The 24485-nt window shown below is 44.2% G+C and overlaps 1 protein-coding gene across 3 annotated transcripts in view; it reads right to left on the reverse strand.

Moving 5' to 3' along the window:
* AGAP1 (ArfGAP with GTPase domain, ankyrin repeat and PH domain 1) overlaps positions 1-24485 on the reverse strand; it is a 423994-nt gene that overhangs the window by 137337 nt on the left and 262172 nt on the right. For all 3 annotated transcript variants that reach the window (XM_021710731.1, XM_008054710.1, XM_021710732.1), the window contains one exon: positions 7296-7457. In XM_021710731.1, coding sequence (XP_021566406.1) covers positions 7296-7457 — 162 coding nt within the window. The remainder of the gene's footprint in view (positions 1-7295; positions 7458-24485) is intronic.

The following is a 24485-nucleotide window of genomic DNA, read 5'->3' on the forward strand; positions in this document are numbered from 1 at the left end:
CACTACCAAAAATCCTCTTCTTGTCTGTTGGTTCATCATGATGGGAATCTTCTGTTCTGACTTTCCCTGCTGTGATTGACTCATCTTTGTTTATTTCTGACCTGCCGACTTCCACAAAGGATCTGAGAGCACTTACAGCTTGTGCGTGTTTGTGGCGGCTGGACTGTACCCTGCAGGATGGCTTTTGAGTCAACGGTGCCCAATCTACAATGTCAATGTCCAGAGTAAACCCAAATGATCTACTCAATTTCAGCAAGTTTGTTCTCTTGGAAGCTGGAGTTACAACATGAGAGCTAACTCTCTTTGGAAAAGTGATCTGGTTTGCAGGGAGTAGGCGAGTCCGTGACGATATGTGGTGTCACCGTCAACGACAGTTCAAGGGCGACAAAACTCAGCTAGTCTCTTGACACCCTTAGCAGAATCAAAATCACTGCATTTTAGGTATATCTTCCAGGAAGATTATCTGATTCTTGGTTTTTCACATGCACTATAATTAACTGCTCAATCCAACTGCTCAAATGCACCAATCAACTGACTCAATACTAAGGAGGTTTAATTAAGTAATCCTTATTATATCAAAAATTACTGTTGATAATAGAGTTTTTATGAAGCTCATTATGGAGACTCCTCGTTTCTTTTCAGGGCAGCTGCCAAAATTAAAACAAGGAGTACACACAGGGGGCGCTGGTGGAATGCTCACAAAGATGAAAAGGAGGAAATCCAAGGGTGACAAGTGATAGTAGCACTTATACAATCAGCTCTCATCCATCTTCCTTCCCCCTCCCCTCCACCCACCTTCAAATAACAAAGAATTAAATGAGAAAGCTCCTGTAGTCAGGAAGTAAGCCCTGAAGATGACAGTTCCTGGGCCCTGACTCCTTGCCAGTCATGAGTTCACTGTCATGCACATGCTAACTGTGCCCAGGGAGTGAGGGAAGATGAGAACCTCACGGTAATAAGACATTTGCAGACCTGTTATAGTCTAATTAACAAAACAAACACACTGTCCTCCCCACCATAGTATGCATAATGCCAAGTTATGCAAAAATGGCTCAAACTGTATGATTATCAACACATCTGATGGTTGCAGATGAACCAAGAGCCTCCATGCACCTACGTACCACTTTCTTGTAATAATGAGCAGGCAGGTAAAAAACCTTGCACGTTACGCATGCACAATTCCCCATTTTCCCTCCAAAGTACCTTACAAAACTTCAACTAATTAATAAAAAAAAGTCCTAAGGTAAAAGGCAACTGATCACAAATAGCAACATCTGTTTCTTAGTACCTAAGTAAAAACAAAACTCCATTTTGTGACTAATTAAATCACCACCACTGGTGTTTTTAAGTTGTAAATAGACAGCATTCAATGAAAAAGTGATGCTTTCTGCAGAGTTTTATTAAATAAGATAACCATTACATGCTAAATCTGCAAGATATAAAATTAAGTTTCACAACAGGTTAGCTTTCCCTAACTTTTACAACTCAGTGTATTTTTGTCCTTCTTCTGAATACCTACACCCTTTCATAAATATTCTGCCTGAAATCCTAGGTACGGTTTCTTGTGTATAGCCTATCTATATTAAGGCTCTAAACTCTTGGTGTGGGGGATGGTGGGGAGGGGGAGATTGAGAGGGACAGAGAGGGAGAGAGAGGGAGAAAGAGGAAGAAAGAGGGAGGGACTGAGTTTTATCTCTCAGTGTCTCCCACAGAGCCAAACACATAGCACTTTTCCTGTGGTGGTTGCTTAATATTTGATGAAAGAATAAAATGATCCACAATTTCGGGTTCTCTGTTGAAAGAGTGAAGGAAAACTAAGTCCCAGGTGACCTTTCTAACTCTAGAGTTAATGAAATTTGTCAACATTTCATTGCTTAGTGAGTATAGCTGTGATGAGCAATTCATTTTTCTACCATAACAGAGAGAGGCCCGTTTGTGACTTACCCTCTACAGAATAATCTTTCAATATCCATCCAGGATCAGCGACACAATGGTTCGGTAAAGACCCAGAATGAACAACCAAAGGAACAAGATGAGAAGGATAAAATAAATTCCCTTCTGAGACCTTCAGAACAAAGCACTGTGAGCCCAAAGTAGGGGGAAAAAAACACCAGGATTTCTGCATACCCTCTTGTATAATAAGATTGGGTAAATCCTGACTGGCCCTGCATTTTTAAAGAAAGATCTTTGCTACACAACTTCTAGATGTTATGAGCCATATAAAAGTCAGTGTCTTTACATGGAATCTGAGAAATATCAAGGAAGCTATTCAGTGTGCCCCACTCCCAGATTCAAAAGCCGCTCCACATACCTCAAAGACTTGCTTTTTGCCTGGTGGAAAGAGTTTGAGGCAGAGAATCAAGAGACAGTTCTGTCACCTACCAGCAACCTGACCTTGGACAAGAAAGCCACTTAACCTCTCTCTACTTCAGCCTTTTCACTGGGGAAACAGGGAAATTAGCACTTGATGCAAACTTGCATGAATGTTATAAAACTAACGAGAACCACAAGATTTGGGGCCACAGAGGGGGCCTGCAGAGATTGTTGCTTCATTTTAGCAATGACAACCTCATGATTGGATCCGAGATAAGAAGATATCCAGAATGTTTCACAATTCAAAAACAATGCCAAGAGGTGACAAGTCCTTAAAGATCTGGAAAACCCTCACTGCTCAAGAGCTTTCTCTGGCACTTACCCTTAAACTTAGTCCTGACTGAGTATTCAGGGCCATGGTGCTATCATCCTTCCACAACCCAAATTCCTCTACAATGGTCTAACACATACTCCCCCCACTGCAAGGTTGGGGGTCAGTTCCTCTCAGGGAAGTCCTGGCTCTTAGAGCTTTTTTTGTTTAATATTTGAACCAAAATCAATCTCCTTGAGGCTTCCACCCATGTGTCTCACTGATACCACCTAGGCCACCCAGGCCAAGTCAGGAGGACCTTCACTCAACAGGCCTTCCATCAAGTGAGCAGTCAGCGTTCTCCTCACTGCCCTTCACCATCCCCCATCTCCTCAGGTTCCCTCTACGGCACGGGCTTCAGGCCCTGTCACCATCCTTCCTGGTCACATCTGAGTGTCCTTTTGCTGGTCTACAATCATCATAAAGGGCAGCACCCAGATCTTGTTCCATAAGAGTCCCACAACTGGCTCAATCACATATCTTCTCTGTTAATCACCAGCTACACGAATCAATCAAGTTACCCAGTTGGAGCCCAAAAGGTTTATAAAGATAATGGAATTCTTCAGGCATAGTCTCTGCTTTTATAATTTACTATATTCATCTAACTCATTTTAAATGGTAGACATAAGAAGATGCTTGCTCTCTGTAAGTTAGGTTCCAGCACCTTCCGTCATCTGGTAGGATTTGGTTACTGTTCTTCAGCATGAAGAACTACTATGATGGGACCTAGGGAGGACCAATGTGCTGAGAATACATGGAAGGAGAGGCCTTATTTCCACCAGGTACACTGAGAGCCCCCGTGCGGACAGAGAGGTTCTGGGTTTGTGGCGGCACAAATACTGCTAATGATGTGTGCTTTTAGCCTTTGCTTTATGAACAAGCGCGCCATGCAGATAAGAAATAGTTGGGGTCAGAACCGTTGTGCTTGGCTAGGGGTCTAGGAAAAACTGGTGGCAGGGTCCTTGGTGCGCTCAGCTGGGGAAGGGCACTGAAGTCCATGCAGGAAGCTCCGAGGGCTACCTGGGCAGGGCTCAGGCTGGGCTTTGGGAGACAGCACACAACCCTGCCCTCAAAAGGCTTTCAGTGTCCTATGCTTGTGAAACAAAAGTAGAGGGTCAGTGGCAGGGACTTCCCCAAGGGTTTGTAAGAGGTGTCATGAAAGATGCCTTTATTCTGGGCTCTTGGGTCCTGTCCTGTGGCTTCTGGCTGGATTTGGTCAAGGAGGAAGACGCAGAAGACTGCGAGAAGTGAGGAGAGTAAGGCCAGGGTGCTTCCCTGGGCTCTCTCATCATTCCTGCTGTTGAGAGGAACCCTCCCTCCTCATTCCGTTACACCCCTGGGATCTGCAACAGGCCTGGTGTTCTTCCTGCACCTCTACAGACAGACCCTGTGGAAACACTCCTCAGAGATCCAGTCTAAGTGTGCCATTTGATTCCCCTGGGACCCTGACTGACCTGGCTGACTTTCAATGGCACCTTCAAGCTAAAGAGATTTGAATCTAGCCATCTGTTACAAGGCCTGCCAAACTGTAAAATTCAACCACTTTCAGACATATTCTACAGAACTCTTAATATCTGCAATTGCAACTTTTTGGCATTCGGTCAAGCAACAGAGAACACCCTGGTAGTAACCAGTTACACACAGTGCCTTGGAGGAAAGAGAAAAAACATATTTTCTTATCATTGAACAGTATCTTCAAAAATAAAATATACACAATTAGCTTTAATTTCTGGAACAGAATGCTTAATTTGGACGGTTTATACAATGTACTTTTAAGGAATTACCAGTTACTAAGTAAGACAAAATATTATATATTACTGATTGTAAAATGACTTTAATAGAATACATTCTGATTTTAGAGATGTGGGGGAAAAATTTGCCTTTGAAAGAATGAAACACAGAGCATCCCACAAAATGATTAAGTTAGTCTGATACGTAATTTTTCCTATTGAAAAATGATTTTTTCTTGTAATGAACTTATGCTTAGTTTCTATTGAAAAGGTGTGACAGTCATTGATATTAGACATTAGACCCATTTTTTTTTTTTTTTTTTTAAAGGGATGAGGTTTTGCTATGTTGTCCAGGCTGGTCTCAAACTCCTAGGCTCAAGCAATCCTCCCACCTCAGCATCCCAAAGTGCTGGGATTACAGGCATCAGCCACTATGCCTGGTCTGACACTAGACTCTCTTAATTAGAAAGTAAGGGGCAGTTCCCCTCGGACTCTGCTTTGAACTTAACACATGTCACCCATTTACTCATCCACATTTGAGATGCTATCGTGATTTTTCTAATCTAGGCGTTTTCATGGTGCCCAGAGACTATCTTTCTATATTGGCGTCAGCACCACAGCAATAAGAACTTTTAGTGAAAGCGTACATGGGTGTTGCTGGGACAGAGCCTGGTCATACACTATCACCTGGTGCCCATTTACAATCCCATTCACTTAGGAAGTAACCTCAAAATATCAGGTGTCCAACAGGCTTATGGTTACTTCTCAAACTTCCTTCAAACTCACCACTCCTGAATGGGACATGGGTTTGAATCAACTGCTCAATTAAACTTGCAAATACTACTAATTTTGGCAAGGCTCCACCTCATTTACACCATTTACAAGGCAATCAACAGATGGGTGGGATCATGAAAATGTACAAAGTAGTAACAGAGAACTTGGTAATCAGTTTCTATGAGGTTGTTATTTTAAAAAGTCACTGACATTAGCTGGAAACAATGACATCTACAATAAGACATCTGTGAAATGAGCAAGTGTTCTTTCCCTAAAGGGAATCTTACCCCCCTCCCCTGTGTGTGCAGCTGAGTGGTGTGGAGGGCACATGCTGCCCCTTCTGAAGAAAGACCAAGCTACTGCCTGGTTGGGAGGGAAGGGGCGTGGCCACACATGCCTGATCTGTTGATTTTTTAAAAAAGGTTTTCATTTTTAAGTTGGAGTCTTGCTCTATTGCCCAGACTGGAGTACAGTGGCATGCTCATGGCCACTGCAGCCTCGATTTGCAGGGCTTAGGCCATGTTTCTGCCTCAGCCTTTTAAGTAGATGGAACTACAGGCGTGTACCACCATGCCTGGCTAATTTTTGTGTGTGTGTGATTTATTGTAGAGATGAGGTCTCACCAAGTTGCCCAGGCTGGTCTCAAAACCCTGGGCTCAGGCAATCCTCTTGCTTCTACCTCCCAAAGCATTGGGATTACAGGTGTGAGCCACCACTCCTGGTGTTGATCTGTTGTTTGAAGGAATCTCAGCACCACTCAGCATTTGTGGCTGAATCCTTTTTCAGTAGGAAGCTCAGTGGCATCCATGGGTGCTCTGGACTCATAAGCATTATTTTTCCACCATTGCTAATGTAACAGTATCATCCTCATTGATCACAACATGAGCTAATCAGTTCTTATTAGCTAACCATGTTAGAAAGAAGCTTATGGGAGGAAAAACAGAAAGAAGTGTGGCAAAGGAGATGAAATTTCTGACATTTTTGGGGAGCCCAGTGAGTTACCTGGGACTCTGAATCCCAGTATCCTCGTGATGAACAAAACACCATCACCTAACTAACTCACAGAATTACAAAAAATATACTTGGCCCACCACGGACTCTGTTTCTTTCCTGCTAATAGAAGTGCTCTGGATTCACAGACTCACCTCTGGAAATTAGGAGGGAATAGGCTACCTACAGTTTGGGACACTCAAACAAGTTGAGTATTCGGAAAAAATGTGGCAGAAATAGAGAAAGAAAAAGGATATAAGTAATAAAAGTATGTCTAAGTATGCAGAACCCTTGCTGAAGACACACTCAGATACTGTTGTTGACCTCAAAAAATAGTTCATGCTATGACAACAATGCTTTGAAATTTTAATTTTCCTTTGAAGTATTTCTTTAATTTGTTTTTTACAACTGCATTGATTTTACCTCTCATAAGTGAGGTGTATATGTGTATGCGTATATGTGTGCACTCAAGTATCTCCACATGCCTCTACGGAATAAAAAAATGTAACTTCATTTGAAGAAGCCACATCAGAAAGACCGCATCTAGCCATCACTGAAACTTAAAACTAAGGAAGGACTCGACAAGTCAAAGGAGAATCCAGATGAACTGTGACACCTGTAATATTAATAGAGCCCACACAACAAAAAGAGTTGATGGATGTTAACAGAAGAGGCATTTATCGTAACATGTTGCTAAAAGCCAGAACTGAGGTAGCTGCCTTATTAGAGTTAAGACCAGCCAATATCAGAGATGGCTCCTAAATTAGAAGTGGGAAATGGTCTTTATTAGAGTAATACAACATGGCCCACCTCAGTTGGAGTGGACACTGTCTCCCAGGTTGCCAAGGAGAGACAAGACTATGGAACCTGATCTGACACAGGTGGGGAAACCAGCATTGCCATCTACCAGTGGCAACTGCCAAAGGTTAATAAGACAGTGGGTTTGGTTGAGTAACTCGAGAATTACCAGGGGTCTGAAAGGCCCTCTAGTGCCACCTTGCAAACAGAACTGCTGCCCATTTATGGTTCTTGGGGTGTCTGATTTCACATATTTGAAAAGTAAAAAAAGAACTATCAGAAGTGGAGACTTTCACCCTGGGCATCCCCGGAAACTTTACCTTCCGCAGTGCCGGAGAGACCATCAGTTTTGAAGTTGCTGGTACTTTTCTTCCTTCGGTGCTTCTTTCTGTTGGCGTGAGGGGAGGGGGGCGGGTCGAGCTTGGGGCTGGTGGTGCTGGAGATACTTGGGCTGGAACACACGGAGTCGCCCAGCCCCGTGTCTGCCATTGGACCGGAAAAGGCAAAAGAATGCAAAGGGTGAGCACTTACCAAGTAGATGATGCAAAATACCAAATCAATGCTCCTCCAATGTCATACAAGGCCTGCACATAATATCCTCTCATGAGATCAACTGGATTGCAGGCCCAAATCCTCCCGTACAAAAGAACCATGGTACTCCTTGCTCCAATGAGCCACCCACTACACAAAAATGAGTATTTATTTCTGCATCACTTTCATGCTATGTAGAATTTATTATTCTCCATGTTGCATGACTGGAAAAGGAAAGTGGTGAGTTTATGTTTTTTAGTTATTTTTATCTTCCCATGACCTTGATATATTAACAAAAAAATAGAGATACTTAGAAATAGATTTGAGTAACACCTTAAATGGTTGGATTCTGTTTGTATGCAGAGCATGAGGCATTACTGATTTTCTTTCTTCTCCCCTCAACATTACATATGATGTAACTTCATTTATTTTATTATTAGTGAAAAATGGTATGCCACCTCCCATGACGTTAAGATCTGCCAATTTTTGATTCACTGAATTTTTGATTACTTATAAAAGTTTCAAAACCAGTACATACATGTGATTTTCACTGTAAGAGAGATTCCATAATTTATTATATCTATTTTTATCTTTATCAAAGAGAAGGCCAAAGTGGTATTAAGTGACCAGGAATGAACACATAATTCAACCAGAAAAGTACACTGCAAAAAAAATGATGAAGACACACAGGTGGTATATGCCTCAAAAATCTAAAAATATTTTTATTTCATAAATCAGCATCTTTATAATTCCAAAAACAAAGTTTTATACAGTACATTGCATTTCATTCAACTGATATTTTCTGAGCACCTACTGTGGGCCTGGGCTTACCTAGATGCTCGGTATCCAGCACTGATTGGGAAAAACTGACACAGCAGCCAGGCCAGAACCTAGAGTACTTTAGAAGGTGGTGTTATGAGAGACAGGACAGGAACAAAGGCTATGAAGGCTGGAAAGTTAGGGAGAGGTAGCAGGGATGGGGGAGGGTGCCACTTTAAATAGGGTGGTCAGGATAAGTCTCACTGAGATGGTGACATCTGGTGTGTTCCAGTTGGGCCTGGGTGGATGGGAGAGGCCCATAGGAGATGACACTGGAGAAAGCAGGGGGGTTGTATGAGGACCCTGGCCTGTATTCTGAGGGAAACTGGGGAGCCACTGCAGGGTTTAGAGGAGAAGGGTAACACGATTTCAAATATAAAGGTACTTGAAATCAAACTGAATTTAAAATATTTGTATTTTGTGAAATTCTAGAAAATTTTACATTTTGAGGAATGTAAAAATATACAGTATAAGCTATCTGAGAAATACACATGGCTCCATGAATGTCCGGGGATGCAAATGTTCCTGGCTGCCCTCAGACCAGAGATTCCCTTCCCAACTCTGCTGGGTCAGAAGGGTCAACTCTCACTCCATGTGCCTGACACATGAGGTGAAAGCAAAGGCCTTGGGGAGCCCCTCCTGGGAAGCTGTGAGGAACCACCCCAGAGCTCCTGCAGAACAACCTAGGCAGCACCTGATGGCACATGCCCCCTGAGACTGTGTCAATTGGGGATACTCTCTTCATGGGGAACTCTTGCTCACAAAAGCAGGAGCACCATTAAACCATTTTAAGGACTTACAGACCTGTGGCAATTTGGTGCCTCAGTAACTTTCCTTCTACCAGGCAGTATGTGCTTCCTACACATGCACATTCCATGTTCTCAGATGCAGTATCCACACAGACATGGGTTACTGTCCTCTGGTGGCAGGATGAGAGGTAACATCAGCAGCAGGGATTTGGCAGTGAGCTCCCCTGTGTGCCTCTACCCTGACTCCCCCCATTGCTGGGACTCACATCCTCTCCTCCATTCTTAGAGAAACAGGCTTCCTTCTCTTGCTAAGCCAACCTTCCAGTTTGTCCTGGCCACACTTTTCATCCCTGGGTATCTTGGCCAGTTTACTCCCACTCATCCCTCCCTCTCCATCAGCTTCCTTTCTGCCCCCTCCCCTTTCTTTCCCCTCCCCTTCCTGTACCTTTTCCTAACCCCACTATTCCTTAAAGGGTTACTTCCTTGACCTGTTAAGCCAAAAAGCTCATATAGAAGTCACTACCTGCCAGGTACTGCTCTAGCCTCTTATACTAACTCATTCAGTCCTCCAGTGAAGTATGTGGTTATATCACCCCCACTTTACAGACATGGAAACCGAGGTACAGAGAAGAGTTAAATAATTTGCCAGTCACGCAGCTAGAGTCTGCTCAGAACCACTGCAAACTTCTCCAAACGAGGTTTCTACACAGATAGGTGATTTTAATCCTGTCAGTCTCTCCCCAACTCCTTGAAACCAAGCTTCCTTCATCACTGCCTATCATTCTCCTTGTGCCCTTTTTATCCTTTATTCCCTTACCTTCTTCACTACACTGACCCTAAGATGCCATCTTTTCCTGACTTTTCTCCTCTATGTCCTGAGGGACCCTCCTTGATGTTCTAGACACCAGAATGGTCCCAGACTTGGCTCCTCAACCTGATTGTATAGACTCTCCTACCCATAGCTGACTCCCAAGAGGACATCTCTTACTCTGACCTTTCTACTCATGTGCAGCTTTCTCTGCTGTCACCTTGTGCTCCCATCCCCCAAAATGACACCCTTCCACTTCTGCCTGACTTCTGGCTTTCCAGGTCAGACATCTGGTAAACCTCCCTGGTTAACTTTACTGGAGGTGCAGCAAGCAGTCCTGAGTCCTCTCTCAGCTTGTACTGTGACTGTCTGATTAGAGCAGGGTGAAGTGAAAACAGCTTTAAATAAGACCCGACCCCTGCCCTTGGGGAGGCTGGGACTCTAAGCTCAGGTTGTTTTCACAGAGCTTCTCTATGGCTGCCTGCCCTCCATGTAAGCCCCGTTCCCCTTGGTCTGGCTGTTACCTCCCAGGTCTGGACTGTGTAGCCAATGCCAAGAGGTCGCTCTGCTTCCAGATGTTTACCTTTTAAGTTATCCTGGGGTTTTACAGCACTCGTCTTTCTAAAGTAGTGGTTCTTATACTAGATCCCATTGCATATAAAAGTTATAGCTATCCTGGAAGAAAAGGGGTGAGACTAATTAATTTGTATGTATAATTTTACACTGCTCAGAAGCTGCCAAGATGCTTGAGGGGCTTGCAGGTGGGAGGCTAGAGACCCCAAGGTCATTACCTGATCCTAAAGCAACACTTCTATATGTTATTCAAGGCTCAAACCCCTACAGTGAATATTTTTGCTCATTTCAAATGCATCCTGTCTGGGTTTCAAAAGTCTTTACCCTCTGACCCTATTCCTTCTGTTAGGTGTTAAGAACTCACTCTGTTCCAGGCATGGTGTAAGGCTCTGTGGAAACAATGGTCACTGTGACTGTTCCTGTCCTCAGAGAGCCCAACTCTCATCGTGACCATGAAGGCAGATCAGCAGAACAGGCAAACAACCACCCTTTGTGGCAGTGAGCTGCCATTTTATCCTCTCACTCTGTCCCTTGGGTGTCCTTTCAGTTCAATGGGCCATGTTCATTCCCAACTGTATGTCTTTCCGTCCGTCACTCCATGTTTGTAATGCTCTCTCCTAAACTAACACTTCTCATCTCTGAACTCCTATGGATCCCACAGTTGGGACCTTCTGCCCTCAGCTGTCAGCTCTCTAATCTAAGTAGCCTGCCTGTTCCCAGGGCAACTCAAGGTGCTCATTCCCCCGTGGTGAGTCGTGCAATGCTGAGCACAGAGTGGATGCATCATAACATCAATCCCCTTCCATCACCAGTTTTTTGTTGTTGTTGTTGGTATAAACTACTGTTTCTTTTTAACATACCTGGAACACATAAACAAGCAATCTAGTCCACAGAACAGGCTACCATAAGTGTGTGGTGGGTCTACTGCCTGACTCTCTGCTATAGTCCATTCCTCCTTTTGTCTATTTGTGTTCTAGGCCTACATTCTGCCATTCTACAATTGTCTTGGCTATTCTAGAATGTTCTGAGCATGCATCTCTATATTTCCATCCAAGTCAATGAAAAAAATATTGACAGACCCGGTCAAGATAAGAGCTTCACACCCTCAAGGGCACCAGTCTACACCTGGAAACTTCTAAGAGGGAGATCATGAAGCCCATTTACATCATATTTGTCATTGTGTCTAGTGCATATATCTTTCAACTTGTCTATGAAGAAACCAAAGAACAATCTTGTCAAATACTTTGCTGAAAGCTAGAAGAGTACCCAATTTATACTTATTTTTGACAATTTAAACAGAGTAAAAGGATGTCCATTTAATATTTTATTCTAATTTATAAACCAACCCTACTCAAACAGTTTCCTTTTCTACATGCACAGAAAGCACCCCTTTAACAATCATATTCAGAATCATACCTGGGATTAATCTTAAATTCACTGTACATGACTGAGAATTCTTGTTTCTGGAAATCAAGATCACACATGCCTGTCTATAGCCTCTTCCTCCCTTCCAGCCACAAAAAACTTTCCCCAAAATAATTGACAAGGACATGTCAATCTCATGCCAAGTTTTCTCCTTATCTTGGAATGTTTGTAATTCAGGGAGAAATTTCAGACTCACTAGGAAGCAGCCAAATGGCAGTCTTGTGAAGGGGACCATACTTGCAAGTAATGTCACCCACCTTCCCCTAAGGGACCATCAGAGCCAATCCCATCAGTATTTCCTTACATCCTTGTATTCCTGGGGCACCCTTTATCCCCAGTGCTTCTGTTCCCATGGGGCACTGCAGTTCCACAAATCCACTGGTTTTTCATCAGGAGCCCCCACCAAGGGGACATCTGGCAATGACCGTAGACAGTTTTGGTTATAAAGCTGAGTGGGGTTGGGGTACTATAAACATCAAATGGTAAAAGCCAGAGATATTAAAAAATGTCCTATTATGCACGGGACAGTTTCCACCAGACAGAACTGTCCAGCATAAAATGTCAATAGTGAGAAACCCTGCAGAACTCTAGTCTTCAACCTCTCACATGCTTCCTTTAGAGTAATAATATGTCAGGGCAGAACCCCTTACACCGACACCCTCTTCCTGGAAGGCTTGCTTCACCTTGTGCTACCCAAAACCTGGCTCTCCTCTGGGAACATTCCAAGTGATGGTGCTATTAATCCCACTCCTCCCACATATCACAAGGCTTGGCATCCTCCTTGCCCCTTATGACTGCTTGAAGACTGCATCTTCTCTCAAAAGTCCCAGCTCTTCTGAAGCTCACACCCACTCCTCACTGATCCCAGGCCATGGCCCTCCGCTCTCTGACATCTTAGTGGCAGCTCACTGGTCCTCTCTTGTGGTGGCATCTGGATCCTCCTAAGTGGTCTCTCTAACACGTGGCCTTCCTGTCCACTGCTCACTTGTGAAGCTCTTCTTCCCCATTCCTCAGCCACACTCCCTTGTGGTCTCAGTTCCTTGGGTCTTACCTAACTTCCCATCTCTCTTCAGCTCACTCACACTGGGCCTTCACTCACACAGCACTCCCTGTGGTCCTCATTGTCTGATGTGGGCTTAAGCCCCACCTGTCTCCTAACCCAGCGGGGATGCCATCATGTACTGCTTGAAAGTCACCCTTGCAAATTCTACTTTCTGTTCCTTTCTCCTCCTATCTTTCCTGACCAGGGTGCCCCAACTTCATGTATTCCCAGCCATCCACCTGCCTTGTGCTTGTAACCAGGGCAGGGCTGGAAGACATCAGCACCATGTAGATTGGCCTCCTCTGTATTGCGATCGTAACTCTCCCAGGTCTCTGGCCGGCCCTTCCATCCTGCTATGTTTCAGTAGTAAATCCACTTCCCACTCTCCAAGAGGCTGTTTCACAGCTTCTCCTCCCTCTTCAAACATCCTACACCTCATGCCACCTCTTGTGATGACCTCACTTTTCATGTCAGTGAAGACAAAAACACACAAAAGCATCCACCAGAAGACAGCATTCCACCAAGCCTGTGCCCAGCCCCCATGGGCTCGGGTTCCTTCCCACTGGGAAGTAGAAGCCACTCTTCTTGCTTAATGGTGCCACTGGTCCTGGCAGTTTATATCCTCTCCAGTCAGCATGCTGTGTTAGCTCCCATTTTTTTTTTTTGAGTTGGAGCCTCACTCTGTCACCCAGACCGGAGTGTAGTGGCCACTTCTGGCCACCGCAGCCTCGACCTGCTGGGCTCCGGCGATCCTTCCGCCTCAGCTTTCCAAGTAACTGGAACTACAGGCACGTGCCACCACGCCCGGCTCATTTTGATTTATTGTAGAGATGAGGTCTCGCCAAGTTGTCCAGGCAGGTCTCGAACCCGCAGGCTCAGCCTCCCAAAGGCGCGGGATTACAGGTTGAGCCACCGAGCCCGGCTAGCTCCCATTTTTTTTTTAACAAAACACTGCCCCAACTATAACATTTGATTTGTCTTTTTTTTTTTTTTCTTTTTAAGGAGTTGGGGGTCTCACTCTGTTGCCTAGGCTGGAGTGCAATAGCATAATCACAGCTCACCACAGCCTTGACCTTCTGGGCTCAGGTGATCTTTTCACCTCAGCTTCACAAGTAGCTGAGACTATAAGTGTCCATCACCATATTCAGCTAACTTTTGATTTTTTTGTATAGATGGGACCTCACTATGTTGCCCAGACTGGTCTCGAACTCCTGGGCTCAAGCAAGCCTCCTACTTTGGCCTCCCAAAGTGCTGGGATTACAGGTGTGAGCCACTGTGCCGAGTTGATTTCTGCCCTTATTTAAAGCCTGTCGCTCCTCACTGTCCATGCCTGACCTCACTCCAACTCAGTTCACACCCCACCAGCTGCTGATGTGTCCTGGCTAGGCCAACAGGACCTTCCAGGGTGGCTCATCAGTAGGTAAGTCTCCATAGTCTCACAACAGACTCAGCAGCATCCCCACAGCTTGCCCCTGCTTCCTTTGACAGGGAACCATGGTAAGGTGTGCCACTAGGCAGGCAGGAAGGACACTAGGACATTTTGGGTCCCAGAAGCCAAAAAAGGAAGCTCCGAGAAAGGCCTTCATCCACTGCTACACCCCAGTCCCTCTGGGCCTCCTCTGCTCAGTGGCTCCACCACATGGTGACAGTGTGTCACCCATGCATGTTTCTTTGTTCCTCAGACATCTTTCCTGTGAAAGCGTGAGCTTTATGAAGGTAGGCCTTCATTTATCCTCTTCACCAGGATGCAACCTGGAACACATTTGGGATGAATGGTGGGTGTTTGACACGTGTTTGTTTTCTTAAGTTTTATAAGAGAAGTGACCAGTTTGAAAGGTGCTTACACAGGTGGATGGAACAATTTTTGGTATATAATAGAGAGTGCTATCAACTTTGTGACTGTTTCAAAACTAGCCACAAGCATGCTTTTGTGCCAAACCACTGTCCTATGCATTTCCAACTGTTTGAAGCCTATTTTTAGGTGAACAACTAAGACCATGAATGAAGTCTATTGACACTGAGAATGCATTTCCCTGATGCTCACCCCACACACACTGAGCACAAGCCAGATGCTGTCAAAGAACAAAGGGCAAAACCCCTATCCCCACGCAGCTGATTTCTAAGGAGTGAAAAGAATGCCTATCTAATTTCTTGCTTTATAAAGAAAAGACTATTTTTCTTGGGTCCTGATACTTGAACAAAGAAGGAAGAAGGGAATCATATCTCCGGCAAGCATGCCAATTGCATGGATCTACAGTTGGAGGGAGAGGCAAGATATAGGCTGCCTGCATGGTCACCTGCACCAGGTTGAACACATGCAGGCTGGCATAAGGTCAGAGGTGACTTTGGAACTCCTGGTTGGACCATCAAGGCCCAGAGAATGAGATTAACGGGAAATGAAGGTATCATGAACTCAGGAGAAGGCCCAGGAGTGGGGTTGCAGGGGAAGAGAACAGAAAAACTTGGGCCTTGTCCTGGCCATCGGAGGGAGGGAGGCAAGCTTGTAAGAGTGATCTCAAGAATGAAAACAGAATGCAAGACCAGCATTTGTAAGTCCTTTAAATCCATTCTCAGATAAGAAGTGTATGAATAAAAGTGTCTAATGTACACAGAGCACCATGGCATCCATGAAGCACTGTCTGCCCTTTCTCTGACTTATTGCTCACAGGGCTGAGATGCTCCACACTGGGCCTGGGAGAACCATCCTTGCTCCAGTTTTGAGATGAGGAGTTGAGGCAGTGAGTGACTCTCCAGATCACACTGCAGGCAAAGGTGGAGCTCATTTATTTCTACTTCTCTCCCCACATGTCAATACTCAACACTCCACGGCCCAGGCCCTGGACACTTTATTCCAACTTTCTTGCTGGAAGAGAATAATCGGCAGCACCGTAACCCCTCAGAGTTGGGACGTCTATGGTGGGTTAAGTAAGGTGACACACACAAGAACTTGGAGAAACCAAATGCTCCAACTTGGGGTGGGTGGGAGTAGAAGTAGACAGCAGGTGAGGACAGGCAGCACTTCATCAACAGCTGGTGGCTCTGGTGCCAGGGCTGGGTGCTTGCCCATGAGAGGGCCTGGGTGTGGCAGCAGGAGCACTGCTACATGAGGCAGCTGTCACTGTGGCACAGAGAAGGTGAGGGTGATAGTGAGTCAAAGGCCAAGGAGGCACATGGCCCTTGGTCTAGGGGGTTCATGGCAGGAGAAAGGAGTCAGGTAGGGAGAGTGGCCTGGTGCTCAAGACCAGAGAGGACTGGCCTGAAGACCAGACCCTGATTGCCCTCCAGGCTGGCGTGGTCTCGTGGAGAGGAGCGAGCAGGTTTTAGTCAACTGGGTCCTGAGTTGCGCTGCTGGTAAATTAATGCCCCTGGCTTCTAGATCCTGAGAGCTCCCTTTCACGAGGAGTTGTTTAACATCCCTTGGTTTAAAATATGAGCAATCAAAACACACTAGGCTTCCACACTGTGCTTTTCCATTTCCGACTACTCCTCTACCCTGACAAGGTATCCCTCAAATTGAAGAGGCCCCGAAAACCCCGCCTGAGACACTGTAAATGAGCTCTAGCCGCAGCCCACGGAACGCCACCCGCTCCTCCTGACTGCATACAAAGAATGCATTTTATTTTGTATCAATTACCGGGCACTGGGACAGACGACTACTGTCGACAGCATTAAATATGGGAGGGGAGAAGCGAAGAGAAAAAAGGCATGCCAAATTAAAAAAGCAAGTGCTCATTACTCCACATCTAAACCGGCTTTGACGGAGGGACCCAGGGTCCCAAGAGTACAGCGCTGAGTCGGGATGGGCTGGTGCCATCCCGTGTGCTCAGTGTCAGCCATTAGTTCTTCCCAATCGGGCATCAATGTTCGACACACACCCCAAAAAATATATAATATGAGCAATAATGATCACAATCCGCAGTCTCTCCGAGCTTCGGTACGTGAAGTATGAGTCAAAGAAGCAGTTTCACTTTTCACTCGGAGAGCTGACAAGCATGACTAGAGGGGGAATAAAATAACATTCCGTCCGCATAAATATCAAGCAGCCTGCTTGAGACTGATGGGCCAGGAATGTATTCTTAGCTATCATTCCGGCAGACAGGCCCAAGGACACTCATAACTTATTTTACAATCATTTAGTTTCAGCTCAAGTGGAAAACGTGACAACTTATCTCTGCTGACAAGATGCCATATCGAACCTTACAATTAACTCTCCTCCGATTATCTGCCCAGCCGATCATTAGCTGGGCAATTTCTGATGAACCATTGCAGGGAGCTCGCCTTGGTGAGAATCATCACCAGGTGTGCTGATAGGTTTTTGATATCCCGGATGATATTCGATAGACCAGGCTCTGAGCCTGTCGATTCCTATGCCCCCTCCCACCCACAAGGATCTCTAAATGCAACCACCATGGGAGGTGTTGGGCATGGGCACACTTGATCTCCGCAAGTATCCTGGGTGCAAGAACTCCCGCTGTTAGAGCTGCCATTAGCCCTTCCGACACACACGGCCCTGATCCCCTCCGAAGTCAGGTCCTTCCCCGACCCTGGAGCCTGTATTTCAGGGAGCAAAGAGCCCTCCAAAGAGACACCTCTGATCATTCTTCCTCTGTGGGCTTGGTTAGGAGAGGGCACACTAAGAATTTGCTGGAAGGAGTCACTCACACTCTGGAGGAGCTGCAATGGTACCTGAAGGGTTGGCTGACTATTAATTTTCTAGGTGTTAATTAAAGGTACAAAATGCTTTAAAACACGTGTGCATAAGAAGCACACATCTATATGGAGAAAAAAAAAAAGGAAAAGAAAGACAAAAAGGAAAAAAAAGAAAAAGTATGAGCACATGCTTATCAGCCCTCCGTCTCTCTCGCTTTCTTGCCCATACCTTAACTTACCTATTTGGCAGTGTTAGGAACAATACATCACTAAAAGTCCTTTTTTGTTTGGTATTGAAAGAAGTCAAAATTATCAAAGACAGGGCCATTTGTAGATGCCAGAGGGGGAAATCAGCTGAAGGCTAAGACCTTCTGTAAACTCAAGATGAAGTCATTGTAGGAACTAGTAAATTAAAACACACTTCCTTTGATACAAGGCCAACAATCTAAAGCTAATTTGGATCTTTAATAAGGGCTCTGTTCTTTCTGAAGCTTACAGAGATGTGTAGGCCGGTAAATAAAGAACAGGCCACCTTTGCCATCCAAGGAAATCACAACATCCTGGGTCTCTGTTAAAAGGTGAGTGTGAAGTGAAGTTCAAAACCTCACCCCTTCTCACAGTCCTTTTGACGGGAGCTTTCAGCGGGAGGAGGTTTACTTGAATCCCCATCTCTGAAGATGTTTCAGAGACTGGCATTATTGTCCCTTTCCCTTTGCCGCTCACACAGAGGTACACAATGTCAGAAGGGGCAGCGGGGACACAACGGGGGGCCGAGGAAGATGACAGGTGTTGGGGAAAGGAAAAGACAACACAGTGTTAGACTGAGTTATAAAAATGGGGAGGAAAGGAATACAATAGGAGGAGCTAGAACTGAGAGAACATACAGAGGACGAGAATTTCCTACTTGGGCCATTTTCAATTATACCAAGAGATGTCTATAAATTAAGCTGTATATGTTGAAATTTAGGAAATTGGACCTTCATTTTGATGAAGCCCTTGATAACTGAAATATATTTATAAAGTCTTACCAAAAAAAAAAAAAAACCCCCACAAATTCTGATCACTAATTAGGGTGCAGGGTTTCTTTTTTGAGGTGACAAAAATGTTCTAAAGTTGACTGTGGTTATGGTTACATGCATCTTTGAATACACTAAAAACTACTGGATACTTTAAATGGGTAAGTGTAGTGCATGCTATGTGAATTTTATTTTAATAAAGCTGTTTTAGAAAAAAAAAGAGGTCATTGTGTTAGATGCTACAAAACAGATCAGGAAGAATAAAAAGTCCACTGGACAGTCTGGTGAGATGGGGTGAGGGGTCAGAGCCAAGGTCAGGAGGACACTCAGGAACTGAAGCTAAAAGTCATTACAAGACCTGGGTTGTGCGCTGAATGTGGGGGTAGGGAATGGACATCATTGCCTGGCCTCCAGCCACCTGCCAAGATCTGGCTCTACATAGCAGACCTTAGTAGATCTAAGCCTGGTGCTTCTTAGGAAGCTTCCCAGCCTCTTTCTGCCCCTGGGTACCACAGCCTGGCTTCTCAAGCTCCTTCATGCTCTCACCCCACCTGCATCACAGCCCTCTGCTCCCCAACCTCTTGGTTCCCATTGTTTTCTCTACATCCCTCTGTTTCCTGGTATCTCTTCCTTCTTGTCCCCTGCAGCAGCTTTTCCTCATGCCCGATGGCCAGCTGGCACCAAATACCGTCATCTGACCTCAGGAGATGACAGAAGCATGTGGGATGGCCAAGTGAGGCAGAAAGCCTGGGGAAGCCTGTGGGGAATGTGCAGAAAGGAATGCACTCAGGAGTGCAAGGCAGAGTTTTGTAGTTAAGGGTCAAAAACCAGATAGTTCTCGAGTTGATCTTTAGCTGTACGCGAGCTGCACAAAGTTGAAATTAATCCGGTGTACTCCGGAAAATGTAAAGGCACACTCAGCAGTACCATTCAGTGAAAATGAAATCATTTCAAGAGATTCCTGTTTCTCTTCAGCCTCATCTCTTTTTACATAATCAGCCAAAGTCATTTCTCAAGTTTGGTGCTTAGAGCTGCTAAATTACAAAGAGATTCTATTTCATGTGGAGGGCTGCACAGGCTGAGCAGGCTGGGAAAGGCTGAGCATGTCTAGTGGAAAACTCAAGGAAATCAAGAAGCTAATTAGATGTATGATGCTGCTTTGATAACATAAATTTCCCATCTTCAGAAACTTAGCTGTTTCCATGAAAAGTCTCTTGTAGTCAAATTACCAACTGCTACACAAGAAGTTGTCTCCTCTGAGGCAGGGAAGGCTGGCTTTTGTCAAGCCAGTTCAACGAAGGGCTTTGTCCAGGGTGCTGAAAACATTCGGCCATTTCACTCTGCCCCAGGGACAGAAATAAGCCAGAACAAGGTTGCCTCTTCCTGGTACATCCCTGCTTTTACCCTACTGACATCATGCGGTTTGAAAAGGCAGAGTGATGGTGTCCTAGCTTTTAGGAAACCTGTTAATACAGATGCTGAGACTTTAAAAGGAGATAATTTGGCTGTGACATATCATCTCAGGAATCCAGGCTTAAATGTCATAAAAAAATAAGTAATGGGAACCCCCCCCACATTTTTTACATCTTAAGGAGCAAAGTGTGCCTGGTTTACCTAATTATTTTCCTACTTCTTAGATAGATTTCAAATTTTTGACCACAAATCAATACTTTTGTGTATTTCCAATATTTGGAATTATTACTTCAGGGCAGTTTTCAAGAAGCAGGTCCATGAAAATGAGCATCTGTGGGGCTCTGGATACATGCCACTAAACTGCTTCCGGAAGTTCTGTGCTTCTTCCACCAACAGTGTGTGAGGATGTCCAAACAGCATGTCCTTGGAGCCCAGATACTGTCTGTTGGCCGACACTCTGGTTCCCACCCTGCCCACCTTTTCAGACAATCATCACCCAATATGCCTAAAACTACGCAATTTCAATACAGAACTACAACACAAAAAACTTACATCACTAATACCAAAAGAAGATTAGGCATTCAAGGGGAAAAGTTTTGAGAACTGTTAGAGAGGATCTTGAGAAATTTACTTTTAGACATGTCAAGACACAGACCGGCCAAACCACTATGCCAGTAACAGACAGCTCGTCCACTCCTGCAGGGATGCAGCATGGGAGCCCCAACCTTCAGCTCAACCCTACCCAGCCCCCATGGCAGAAAAGGCCACCCTTCTTTCCAACCCCCTCAAAACACTGACCCCTTTCATTGCTTTTACTGTGCTATGTTCTCTGGATTTTTTTTTTAATATGGTCATGCCACTCTGACTTTTTTTTTTTTTTTTAGACAGGTGTGCTCTCTCATCTGGGCTGGAGTGGCATGGTGCGATGACAGCTCACTGCAGCCTCAAACTTCTTGTGTTAAGTGATGCTTCTGCCTTAGCCTCCCAATGTGCTGAGATTACAGGCATGAGCCACCAAGCTCGGCCTTAACTTTACAGATAACCGGTGGCCAGTAAGCACCAAGCACAGAATAGGTACTTGGTAATAAAGACCATCAAGAAAAGACTGTGCCAAGCAAAACCACTGCAGTACAAAGAAAATAACTAAATTTCAGTGAAGACTTTAAAATGCTGGAGGCAAAAAAAAAAAAAAAAAAATCTAGGATACCTATAATGGTATATTTAAGACCTAGGGGTTTAAAATATTATTTAAATACCAGCTGAGAAATCTACTTTAAGTTATCCTTACAGTCTCAGCATTTTGGATAATAAATGATTAACATATTATGATGATAAATTATATCTTCTTTTTCCTTGGGCATCACATGTAAGCTTTTGTTATGTCTGAAGTGAACTGTGGAAAACATCAGGGTATTTTTCTTTTTTTGATGGAATCAAATGTTCATCTGCAAAATCTATTATCCTTTTTTGTCGTTCTTCATAGAAATAATATCTTGTAAACATCTAAAGTATCTGACAAACCTCTTGTTCCAGGTGATTTCACGACTCTCTCCTAAACCGTGGGATAGAAGGTCTGATTATGAAAAGGTTCGATTGTGGCTCCCAAGCCTTTACTGGCGGTGGGTGGCACAACCTGGTCAGTGAGAGAAGTGATAGCATCGTGGTATCAGGTACCTCATCCGGAAGGCCCAGCCACTTGAAAGAGAGGCCCTGCAAGTCCTTCCACCACACCTGGCTTTCACAATCACCCCAATCAACAGGCTGGAGGTCACAGAGCGGGTCTCCGGCTCCTGGAGCCACCATAGGACAGCTTTGAAGGGTTGGTTTCCACTGGTAATTTATCCACAGTGACCCTGAACAGGAAGCCCTGGAGCCGGAGCTGAAGGAGGGAAGCAGCGACCACTCAGGACCACCTGGACGGTGATTCAGTACCAGAGGGACACAACCTGGACGGCACATTCGAGGATTGTGTGCATAGGAGAACACTGGATAGTTACTGATTTGACAAATAACTACCCGGTGCTACTCAGTGGAAAGCACTGTGTTAGGACCAGAGGAAACAGTAGTGGAACGAAACTGAATGATGTTACGTATTTAAAAAACATAAAATTTTCACTGCAAAACTCTAACAGACTAATCCTAATTCTAAATTGCTACAGACTGATATGTAGACACAGGGGTACTCAAAATATATTTGCCTAAATTTACACCATGTGCTGCCTTGGGTAACTGTTTTGTACTGATGAAACCTTGTAACAATACAAACATTTTAAATAAAAATATGGAAAAAAGCCCCCATATTTAAATTTGAGAATTTTCTCTATGCAATTTTATAAAAAAGTATGAGACAACTTTTCTGACAGCCACCAAAAAGAGTATTTTTCTCCCCTGCTGTTTTACAATTTTGCTAACCTGCTGCAAATGACTAATGGTTGTGCTATATATTTTATGTAGATTCCAAGACTAGGGTTAACCTCTAACTTCCTCTGCTTGAAAACTAGATATTATCAACCCATTTATGTTCATGGGAATAAAGAAGGTGAAGCATTAAGGTCATCTGTGCATTGAATGCTGGAATCAACGTGGTGTAGTGTTAAAAAGAAGACGAGGCTAGTGACCTTTCATTGCTGACCACACTATTAAACAACTGTATACACAAATATTTAGCAGGCAGGATAATAGAAAGGTTCCCCAAACCAGTTGGTCAATGAGTAGATCAGAGTGGACTGCTTGTTTCCACCAAAAATCTGTAGCTAAGAAGACTTCTTGCAAAGGAGCTTGATAGTTTCCTGCATTTGTAAAGCTCTAAGTTCTGTTGGTGTAAAAACTTCCCCACCCATTAAGGGACTGGGAGGCTGGAGTGGTGCGTAGCCCAAGGTTCTGATTACCCAGGATATGAGGAAATGTTTATTTTGTATGGATCAATTCTCATGGATAGCATCCCTGAGAAGCAAAAGCTGTATCTAAGGGGACTCAGATGAACCACCTTCATGAGGGTGACATTCAGTCTGTCTTGCCCAGGACAACCCAATTCTATGCCTGTTTCTCAGTATGATTATTCACATAATCCAACCCTGCAATCATTTCAAAAATGATTGAGAAGAGCAAAGTTCAAAGGAAATCTAATGCTATTGACTACTTAACCTTTGGGCACGTAAGAGGCTTACAATTGTTGAGTTCTACGCACTGAATCTCATGCTGACCCATAGCATTGCTGACAAACACACCAGGACTGGTAAATGATGAAAAAGTTTGTGACATGACAGATAATGTGAATTTGTTTGGACATCTGTCAAGTATTGTACCTGGAGTAACTGGTTCCTCCAATATCTCCAAGGATGAAGACATCATAAATGAAATCTTCATTCAAAACTATGGACCAAAGGTCATACCATTTCTGAAGTGTCCTTTAAAGTACAGTTTTTTAAAATAGTTGAATAATACTGGCCAAATGTGTCTTTCTTATTTTGTCTTTTCCACAAAAATAAGAAACCAGAGTGTAATCTCTAGAATTAACAATGATGTTTAAAAACTAGGATTGAATTTACTTCTGGCAAAAGGCAATTAATAGTTTAGCATTACTATTAGAACATTCTTTTTTAAAAAAGAACTGACTTTGCACCACTGAAGTTTAACCCTATTATTTGTACTGCTGCCTTGAAATGTGGTCTTTGTCCAAGCAAAAAATAAATTAAAAAAACTAAATGAATAAATAAATAAAAATAAAAAAATAAACTGCTTGGAGATCTTGAATTAGATTTGCTGTAAGTTTAAAGCATTTTCTTTATCATGGCTTAAAATTTTGTCACTATAGTCCAGTCAGATACTATGGTTGATCTTTGGGGAAAATTGCTCAAAATGAAAATGAAAGATAAGATTGTGTTCCAAAACATAATAACTGACATTTTTCTCTTTTTCCTTAAGCAAAACCCCAGCCCCCTGTGGCTGATGGAAGGGTCAGTGGTGGGTGCAGCAGAGAAGTGGGATCCTGTGTTTGCTATTCATCAAAGAAGAGCTCATTGCCATTCTTCTTCCCTACAGCTGCCTTTTATCCCCTGGGGTGAGGTTAAAAGCAGCGACTACCCGCCAGCCTCCCAGCCAGAATGAGGGCCCCCTCCCAGCATCCACAGCACTGCTAGCCCCCAATCTTCAGGAATATCTCACTCTTCCTCTTCCCCCCTCCCATTCCTGTAGGTTTCCCACAATCTGCAGTTTTCTCTCCCATACATTCTTACTTGCTCCTGCCCACACATCCTGCGATGTCCTACGGCACAGCTGTGGCTAGGATTGGCTCCTGCTCATCTTCGGGATTCTACAGCTTGCCAGCTTGAGTCCCCTTGTGAGGTCGGAGGAGCTGGATCACCACAGGGAGAGAGTTTTCCGGACATGAAACTGAAGGGAGTTTCTTATTCCAAATGTGTCCAGGTTCATACGGGCCATAACCCAGGTTAAACATTCACACTCACCATATTTCCATGGTCTTT

Source organism: Carlito syrichta, unplaced genomic scaffold, assembly GCF_000164805.1.
Source record: "Carlito syrichta isolate Samal-C Ts95f unplaced genomic scaffold, Tarsius_syrichta-2.0.1 Scaffold298871, whole genome shotgun sequence".
In the NCBI taxonomy this organism is placed as follows: domain Eukaryota; kingdom Metazoa; phylum Chordata; class Mammalia; order Primates; family Tarsiidae; genus Carlito; species Carlito syrichta.